The 10,354-nt window shown below is 41.4% G+C and overlaps 1 protein-coding gene across 1 annotated transcript; it reads left to right on the top strand.

Annotated features, from left to right (window-relative positions):
* Positions 1–5,526: 5,526 nt before the first annotated feature.
* Positions 5,527–10,002, top strand: LOC123096551 (WEB family protein At5g55860). Its single transcript, XM_044518314.1, has 3 exons — positions 5,527–5,784; positions 6,800–6,981; positions 8,060–10,002. Exons 2-3 carry the CDS (start codon positions 6,829–6,831, stop codon positions 9,809–9,811), a joined length of 1,905 nt encoding a protein of 634 aa, XP_044374249.1. The 5' UTR covers positions 5,527–5,784; positions 6,800–6,828; the 3' UTR covers positions 9,812–10,002.
* The last annotated feature ends 352 nt before the right edge of the window (positions 10,003–10,354 follow it).

Raw genomic sequence — 10,354 nt, 5'->3', positions numbered from 1 at the left:
AAAACGCGAAAAAAATATGAAAAGGAACATCTTTTAAAATTCACAAGCATTTTCTAAAACACCAACTTTTTTTACAAAAACATGAACATTATTTGAATTTGTGCACATTTTTTAAAAACGGGAACATATGTTGAAAATTCATAATATTTTTAGAAAATGTGTATCTTTAATACATGAACGTTATTTTTAATTTTGAAAATTTCACTAAAACATGTTTATTTTTCGAATTCGGAGCATTTTTTGAAATGTGATTTTCTTTTTAGAAATCTTGAACAATTTTGAAAAACAATTTTTTTTCAAAAAAGAGCAACTTTTTGCAAGTACCGAATATTTTTCAAAATAGCAACAATATTTTGGAATTCTGAACATTTTCCAAAATTTGTTTTTTTAATTCTGAACTTTTTTTGAGAGTTTCTAATGTATGAAATAAATTCTAAAGGAAAAATATACTTGAAAGAGAAAAAAGAGATAGGGAAAGGAGAATAAAAATAGAAGTAAAACACAGCAAAAAAAGAAAAATGGACCAGCCCATTACTGGTTGTCCTGTGCGAAACTCCGACCATTTTTCGCCCAGTGCGAAAAATAGAATTTCCCAGCTGCATGGGCTGAAAAATAAATGGGCTGCTTCGTTGGGCCACAGTGCGCGGCCCACGTACTAAAATACTTTTTCTAGCGGACAGACGCATAAAAGTTAAGTACCACCTCGGGTAGAAAAAATTTCTTTTCGGCGGTGAACGGATGAAAAAATTGGTGAAACACACCTTGCTTTATTAGTAGGTATAGATCTTTTATACACGAACATTATTTTTAATTTTGAAAATTTCACTAAAACATGATTATTTTTTGAATTCGGAGCATTTTTTGAAATGTCATTTTCTTTTTAGAAATCTCGAACAATTTTGAAAAACATTTTTTTTTTCAAAAAAGGGCAACTTTTTGCAAGCACCGAATATTTTTCAAAATAGCAACAAGATTTGGAATTCTGAACATTTTCCCAAATTTGTTTTTTTAATTCTGAACATTTTTTGAGAGTTTCAAATGTATGAAATAAATTCTAAAGGAAAAATATACTTGAAAGAGAAAAAAGAGATAGGAAAGGAGAATAAAACTAGAAGTAAAACACAGGAAAAAAGAAAAATGGACCAGCCCATTATTGATTGTCCTGTGCGAAACTCCGACCATTTTTCGCCCAGTGCGAACAATAGAAATTTCCCAGCTGCATGGGCTGAAAAATAAATGGGCTGGCTTCGTTGGGCCACAGTGCGCAGCTCACGTACGAAAATACTTTTTCTAGCGGACAGACGCATAAAAGTTTAGTACCACCTCAGGTTGAGAAAATTTCTTTTTGGCGGTGAACGGATGAAAAAATTGATGAAACACACCTTGCTTTATTAATAGGTATAGATATACTCGTCCTTTGATGCTTCCCCGTGCCACAATTGCTGGTCAGAACGAGTGTACAAAGGTTTGACGTTATTCAAAGTCGTTTAAATATTTTTCTACAGTAGGTTTCTCGCAAAAAAGAATGATTTTCTTGGTTGTTTGATCACATCACATGATGGCAGTTTATATAAATCTTTACTGAGCATTTTTTTTGCTCGACATGTTTGAGTGATGTTGATAGGAAATTCCAATGAAATATTTCGGAAAAAAAATGTTGTGTCTTTTCACGGCCCATTCAAACAAAAATTTCAATCCTACTAGAGAAAATACGATTTTACATTCATTCTTATTTCTGTTTTCCGGAATCATACAAGACAAATTTTTCTGTAGAAGCTGGAAAATCTACTCATGACCATAACTAAACCTTATTATTAGGGCAACACCAAATGGACACGATATGTGTTAGTTTTTTTATCTGTTTGGGTTCGACCCGATGGACACCAGCGTCCGGTCTTGTCCACCGGTTTGTAGGTGCGCCCAACACAGCACGCGCATTTCAGATTTCGTTAAACTAAAAAAGATACAGCATTCCTTGTAAGCGTTGCTATCACTATTTCTCCCTCCACTTTTTACTACTTTAAAAGTGAGAAGCCTAATACTGGCAACCAAAGACATGAGGTTCTTCATACTAATTCGTCAAAGATTACTATTTCTTCTTTATTCGGACTGAAGAGACCGATTCCTTTCTCCGGGACCATTTCTTCGTTTGCGTCAGAGAAACCCATTAACAAGCAAGGCTGTAGTGAACCTAAAACATAGATCTCATTGTGTCCGTCGTCGTCGCCGTCGTCCTCGTTGGTGAGGTCGACGAGAGGCCGGATGATCCCATGGAAAAGCCATGGGACTACTGCCGCCTGTGGCGCTGGCGTATGCGCTCGTGCAGCGGGCACCTCCTCCTGTTGCTCCGGCTGCTGCCCTTGTTCCGGTGACCACATGTTCGCGCCCACCCACACGACCGGGCCCGACACCCACTCTGGCGTTCAGGGCACCGTGGTCGACCACGACCACGATTTCCCCACCAATGACGCTCACCCACCGTGGTCCTTAGGCTGCTACTGCTGCTGTTGTTGCTCGGGCACGGCGACATCGCCTTCGACCGATGCGACTAGTTGCTCCGCCATGCCCACTCCTTTGGCGAGCTTGTCAAGCTAGGAGTCCTCGAGGGCCTTCTTGTAGGCCTCGTAGGCCTCCTCGGCTGGTGGGGGGGTGCCAGGGGAGTAGGGCACGCGCACGTGCACACGAGGAGGAGTGGGAGCAAGCGCACGAGAGGCGAAGTACGACCGACATCGCCATTGGGGCCAGTGTGTTAGTGACACAGGTTTATTAGCAGGGTTTAATAGTTGATTTAATTAGGTTAATTAGCACGGGTCCACATGTCAGTGAGGGTTAGTTATTTTATTTAGCCCTTAATCTAATTACTGACGGCCTCACCCCCACATGTCATAGGCCCAAGGTGGCTTAAACTCCGGCGCGCGCCGACGACGAGGCTAGGTGCGGCGGAGGTGGCTGGAATCTGCCCTCCGGCGACCAAATGGCCGGCGGTGCGGCTTGTGCAGATACGCGTGGTGGCAGCGGCGGAAGCAAGTAGCAGCAGCGGACGGGGTTGTGCGGGCGAGCAGGGATGAGGCCAAGGGTGCGTGCGCGCGCGTAGGGCGCGTCGGGGCAGGTCTTGTAGGCGTCGGGGAGGTGCCGGATGGTCGCCACGCATCCAGATGTGGCCATGGCACCGTGGATGGCTGCCACGTCAGTAAACAGAGGTAGGGGGCGAGGGGATTAGGCGGGCTGGGCCGGCCCAAGTGGCACAATGCACCTTTTTGCTTCTTCTTTTTATTTTCCCATTACTTTTATTCATCTCTGTTTTGCATTTTGTAAACTTAAATGAATTTAGTTAAATCTAATATTTAGCATATAATTTCTAGACAGTGAATTGAAGCAGCACACAAAGTTTCAATTTAATTGGAATAGTTTAAGTATAGGTTTAATTCAAATTGGCTCAAATAAATGATGTTGGTCCAATTTTAATTAGGTTAAGGGAACTTTAAATATCCAAATAATGTTGGTACTTACATGCAAATTTGTTAGTGAATATTTGTAACCCAACAAACATTTTTTTGACTGTTTGAAGAAATTATAATTTGACTTGCATTTTAAATTGGATTTCGAATTTGATTTTGGGCCAAGTGACAATTAGCATAGTAATCATGATAACATGGCAATCATTAGGAGAAGATTACTGTAACATGATTATTGGGTGTTACATGTTGTTTACAAGTAAATGAGAAACAAAGTTAGGGATTACATCGTCTCAAGAACTCGAAGATCTAGCTCTAAAAGAATGCTTAGCTAGCTCATCTACTACTTGATTAGCTTTCTAGAGATAGTGTTTAAACGATATTTTGGCAAAGTCCATTGACAGCTGGTTGCATTGAGAAATCAATGCAACTCTGGTCCTAGATAAGAGTCCATTTGCTGAATTATCTCCAGCACAAATGAATGAAGTAGCATAGCATTCTTAGCGATGTTGTCAGCGTCGAAATTAACAAAAGGCTTTTATTTTTTTGAGAATTCAAAAGGCTTTCAGATGGAAAACTGAGAGACACCTCCTAATCAGCACATGTGGTGCTAACTAAGGTAAGGTCACTCACATGCATGAGTATTTCAGCTGGCCCATCTGCGTTTTTTAAAATTGTTTAACTGGTGGACCATCGACCGTTGACCAAGAAAAGTAGACCGTTGACAATTTTGTAAAAAGGAAAATGTTCATAAAAAATGGAAAAAGAATTTCATTTTTCTGAAAAAGATCAACAAAGTTGGATTTTTTCTCATGTTTGTAAAAATTCATGAATTTGAAAAAAGTTCAAGACTTGGAGTTTGTAAATTGAAATAAGTTCATGAATTTGACAAAAAAATTAAGAAAATATTTGGAGAAAGATGATAATTTGAAAAAAGTTCGCAAAATTTGGAAAAAAATCACGGATTTGATTTTTTATAAAAAGTAGAAAAATATCAAAATTTAAAACATACATGAATTTGAGTTTTTTCACTCTTTTTAAAAAACTTTTTAATTTGGGAAAAGTTTACAAAAATGAAAAAAGTTTAAAAAAATTCAAAAAAAATCACGAAAATTCTAAAAAATTCACAGATGTGCAAAAAAAATTGAATTTGAAGAAACTTCACGCATTTGAAAAGAAAGGAAAAAACTAAAGGGAAAAATAAACAAAAAAGAAAAACGGAGTAAACGAGTTTACAGGTTAAACCGCAAGGAAAAAAAGGCCCAGAAAAGCCGCGTGAAAAAAAACAGTGGGAATAAAACTCTAGATGGGCCGGCCTATTCGTCAGCTAGTGCTGGGAGAGTGTGCGCCAGTTAATGCAAGCTCCAGCCCACGATCCCCTCATTATCCCTGTATAAACCTTGCTACTATCTAATAAGTGTTGGTATCCTAAAAAAAATCTAATAAAGCGCTGGTTTACCGCTCAAAAAAAAGTTAATGAAAGCTCAATAACTGGCGCTTAAGACGCCGAATAGATCTGGGAAACTGAGCGCCCATGCAGTTTCGTGAGGCCCATCCCAGTTGCGCCTATGTCATATTGCACGTCGTAAATTATTGACAATGTTCAATTTTTTTTGACAATGTTCAAAGAATGTTCCTGTTTTAAAAAATTGTTCATGTTTTCATTTATTTCAGGAGTTTCAAAAAATGTTCTGGAAGTTTGAAAAAATGTAACCATTTTTATCTTTCTTCACAGATTCAAGAAATGTTCTTCTTTCCAAATTTGTTCACATCATCGAAATGTTTATGTTTTATAAAATTTGTTCGAAAATTCAAAAAATGTTTTTGTTTTGAAGAAAATATTCGTAATTTCGAAAAATTCAGTTGCAGGTCCTCGGTTAGACCCAATACATGGACTGCAGTTTTTGGGATTTTTTGCAAATTAATGTTCCAGTTTTGTCGCTGTCGTACGTGTCTTTAAATGTTGCGCTGCCAATTTGAACATGAGAGCGTCTACGTGGGAGTGGTTTGCACGCCGGGCAGGGGCTTCCTTGGAAAGCACAGCCGCCGCAGGGGCTTCCTTGCAATATATCAAGACAGGAGCGGACGCCCCGTGAAACCCGCCACCGCACCACCCACCTTTCTCCTTTCCTCCATTCCCTCGCTCCCGTCGTCTCTCCCCTCCGACGACGACCTGATCTCTTCTCCCCCCTCCGCGCCACCGCCACCTCGCTCTCGGGCCGGCCGGCACCATCTTCCTCGTCCTCGGCCTCGGCGCAGCAGGACCTCCAGCACCGCATCCTCTTCGAATTTGGTCAGACCGCTCCTCCGACCGCCACCGCCGCGTCAGGTACCCTTCCTCCTGCATTGGCCAATCCTCTCGCTTGAATACTTCTTCTCCCATCACCCGATCGTCGTCACGTGGTGGGCGTGGCGGAAATACACACACGGCCGTGAATTTTGTGGCAGCTACGTGCTGGATCGCGACGATTGGTTTGTTGTGTAGCGGCGAGCCTGCAATTACCTAGTGATGTCGTTGAGGAAATTACCGTATTACTTTTGTGAATTTGCTGGATTCGCGAGAAATTTTTAGGAACATACCTAGTATGTTGTATGGTTTAGTGTTCACGAGAAATTTCTCGAGTACTAGCTCAAGGTGCAGGCCGCATACGCATTTTTGCCCGATTCTCTGTTTTCATAATTTGGGTAATACTTTATCTGGGGAATCGACGGCCACATTTCTGTTGCTGATTCCTTCTTACCATCATTGTAGTTTAGGAACCCGGTCTCTATTTTAGTTTCTGAAGAGAATCTCTGTCATGGATGGCGAAAGTATCGCTTTGAACTTATTGCTGCAACCCTTTACTATTTGGTGGTATTCAGCATTGCAAAAAGCCGGATCACATTTATCAGCTCATGGTTTTAATGAGCATTATATCAAGTGGAGGCGAACGAGGGGGCCAGGGACAGTGTAGTAGAGGGAATAAGAGATTAAGAGGGCACATGCTGTTGTATAAGAGTTACATATCAGGGAGCAATGGTGTTTTGGTAATGAAATTGCTAGTGCAGGGAGTGTGATCAATGGGGTTGATCGAAGAAAAAAGGGATAAATGTACTGTGGTTTATTTTTAGGAAAGCTGTGGTTGTTTCTAATGAGATTGTTGACAAATTCAGAAACCTCATAAACATACTTAGGGTTTTTAATCCCTTGAATATCGTAAAACTAATCATCAGCACTGTATTTAGCTGCTAGATCATAGGTTATTTCTCTTGTTGGTCATCAGAGAATCTACTGGACCCCTTTGTAAAACCGATCCATTTTATTGTATATGACTTGATGTAACTGCAATTATTTTCTGTCACAGGCTGCATACAGTATTGTGGCAACGGGATTATGGGGACACCACACGCTGATTCAGAAAAGACTGGAGAAATAGATACAAGGGCTCCTTTTGAATCTGTTAAAGCTGCAGTAAGCTTGTTTGGAGAGGTTCGGTTTTCCTCTGAAAGATCCGCCACCAGAAAGGCACAGGCCCCACAAGCAGAGGTACTATTTTTTAGCAGAAAATTGTGGCTTTAATATGTAATTATATGATAGGCCTGCATGCAGAATTTTTTGTATACATTGTGTGCAACTGCATCTATCTAAGAATAATAATCAAGTGCGGATATCATTGATGAAAAGCTATATTAGTGCTTGAACTGCCAACCTAAGCATAAATAGGGGTTTCTGTGATCAGATGTGTAGATCATAGTCGGTATCAACAGTGAAGTCATCAGATTGTAGCGTACCGTATACTTTTCTTTTGTCCCCTTCCAATGTTCATTTGACATTTGCATAAACGTTTATAGATTATTGCCTGTAGTTCAGTTTCAGAAAGCACTCACAAGGGAAAGTGATTTTACATGTATATCAGAATATTGTATTTGTAGAAACTGTCTTCTGTCTTTGATTACTAATATCTGTGGTACGTTTGGACATTTTTGGCAGCTGTTACAGTTTGTCTTAAGAGAAACTTCTGTACTAGACATGATGTGCCATGAAATCTTTAGTTGTACCTGAAAATTATTTGTCCTATTGACACACCCTTTATCTTAGTAAAGCACAAAGTTTAGTATCTTGGTAGAGAATTTTGGTCTCGATGCATTTGATAGAAGAAAAAGTTTTTTGCAAGCCTAAGAGTGGACCAAGTACAACCACAACGCACACGTCCCTAGCGCTAATCACAGCCGGCAGTGACACCTGAAGGGCAACCGCTCATGCTTTAACCCACAGACATGCTTCCACACAGATGGTGTCAAGCAGCGAGGCAATGGCCTTTCCCCATTTTAGACGGCAGTGTTGCGCTGCTTCCAGATCCTGCACCCATGCTGTGAGCATAATCAACGACTACAGCCCCCCCTCCCCTGCTTAGGACGGTTAGGGTGGAGTCCATGGTGCTTCCACCAGCAGAGAAGTCGTCTCCACTGTAGGAGGGTTCTCGTGTATCTTGCTTTGTATATTACACATGATGGTACATAACCCTTGTAGGATCAATCAGTTTTAGTTCACTTGGATTTAGCTTGTATTTTGGTACCATATTATTATGCTGATCCTTTGTACATATAAATTTTGTCTGTGGTAGAGGGTGTTGGCTAAGGAGACAGAACTGCACTTGGCTCAGAAAGAGTTGGATAAATACAAGGAACAACTGAGTAATGCTGAGACTACCAGACTCCAGGCCCTCTCTGAGCTTGAGAGGGCTAAAAAAAGCGTTGTGGATCTAACAAATAAGCTTGATGCAGTCAACAAGTCAAAAGAACTGAATATCCGGGCAACAGAAAATGCAAATATTCGAACAAAGGAGCTCGAAGGTGGCAGCTCTAGTGAAGCCGTTGGAAAGGATGGTCCTTTGAAGCAGGAGCTAGACAATGCGAGGGAACAGTATGCTATTGCTTTGGCAGATCTTGATGCAGCAAAGCAGGAGCTTAGAAAAATGAGAAAGGATTTTGAAACCTCACTGGATGCTAAGTTACTTGCTGCCCAGCAGGAAGCAGAGTCTGTGCAGTCTTCTGAATCAAACAAGGAAAAGGCATCTCAACTCCGTACCGAGATTGCAATGGTTCAAGAGTCACTTACGCATGCTAAGGCAGCCACAGAGCAAGCACGTGAAGAGGAGGCAAACATCCTTGCTGAGAAGGATGCTGCCAGGAGAACTTGTAAAGAATCTCTGGAAGAAGCTCAGAGAAAATTGTCAAATTTGAGAAATGATTTTGATCCTGTAGCTTTCAAGGGCCTCCAGGAGAAACTCGATGAGACTTATTCTGAGATTGCATCTTTGCAGAAGAAGATCGAAGATGCGAGAGATAGAGATTTGGAGTCTGTTTCTGCTGTCAGCACAGAGTTGGATGATGCTAAAGAAACGTTGCAGAAAGTTGCACAAGAGCAAACTTCTCTTAGCAGTTTAGTTGAATCGCTGAGGCTGGAGTTACAGGCTGTAAAGGAGGAACACAGTCAGCTGAAACATAAGGATGCAGAAATTGAATCTATTGTAGGGGACCTCCATGTTAAGCTCCAGAAGTGTAAATCTGATCTTGAGACTGCAGTAGCCACAGAATCGGATGCAACACTAGCTTCTGATGACCTGATGTTGGCCCTCGAGCAGTTGTCTTCTGAGTCAAAAAATGCTCTTCAGGAAGCTGAGGTGCTGCAAAAGCGTGCAGCCGAGTTAAGAGACGAAGCTGAAGCAGCACGTGCTTCATTAGTGGAAGCAGAGCAAAAGTTGCAGTCCTCTTTGAAGGAAGCAGAAGTAGCAAAAGCTGCTGAAACAAGGGCTCTTGATCAGATCAAGCAACTATCAGAAAAGGCAAGTGCTGTCCGTGCCTCAATATCCGAGCCAGGTGCAAACATCACGATCTCAAAGGAGGAGTTTGAATCTCTAAGCCGAAAGGTAGAGCAGACGGAGAAGCTGGCAGAGATGAAGGTCGCGGCTGCTATGGCCCAGGTGGACGCTGTTAGAGCCAGCGAGAATGAGGCGATCAAGAAACTGGAAGCTGCCCGCAAGGAGATGGAGGACATGGAACTGGCAACAGAGGAGGCGCTAAAGAAGGCAGAGACAGCGGAAGCAGCAAACAAGGCGGTCGAAAGTGAGCTCAAGAGGTGGCGAGAGAAGGAAGAACAAAACAAAAACACCGAGACCTACGTGCCTCCGGTGGGAGCGACATCACTGGCAGACGCTCCATCTCACAAGGCTTCTTCCGCAAAAGCCAATGAGAAGAGCAACGGTCATCAGAAGAACAGCAAAGCTGTATTGCGGAAGAGCTTCATGCTGCCCAGCATCACAGGAATGTTCCACCATAAGAAGAAGAACAATGCCGATGGCAGTTCCCACTCATAATATGTCCCAGGCTCTTGCTTGCAAATTCAAACTTTTAACACATGTTCATTTGTACGAGTATATTCTAGTAGTGTTGTACCTTTGTAATGTGCTGAACTCCTAACTTTTGTCGTGTACCCATGTTCATGTTGTATATGTATGTCTGTGTACTTTTTGGTGGTAATCTACTGTTTCTAAAAGTCCAAATCAAATCACACCTTATTGATGCTTTTCAATGGTATGGTATGGAGTGACAACATGTTGGTTCATATTCTGATAGATCCCTCGGCCTGGTTGGTTTCCTGAGTGCTATTGTGGCAAGAATTTGGTTAAAAAAATTGTTCGCTTTCTTCACTTAATTACTGCTGCATATCCAAATTTTCCATGTAATTAATTCCATGTCGCTTCTGTGAAAACTATAATGATTTGCTTGCAGATTCTTTAACATTGGCGAATCTGATTTGGTGTTCAGACCTGAAATTTAGAAGAAGAAAAAAAAGCATTTGCCAGGTTCAACAAATAATGACCTTTACTGGTGAGGAAAAGATGAAGGTGAGATGATAA

This window comes from Triticum aestivum, chromosome 4D, assembly GCF_018294505.1.
Source record: "Triticum aestivum cultivar Chinese Spring chromosome 4D, IWGSC CS RefSeq v2.1, whole genome shotgun sequence".
Classification (NCBI taxonomy): Eukaryota; Viridiplantae; Streptophyta; class Magnoliopsida; order Poales; family Poaceae; genus Triticum; species Triticum aestivum.
The sequence above is the reverse complement of the archived record's forward strand: the minus strand, read 5'-3'. Positions and strand labels throughout refer to the sequence as shown.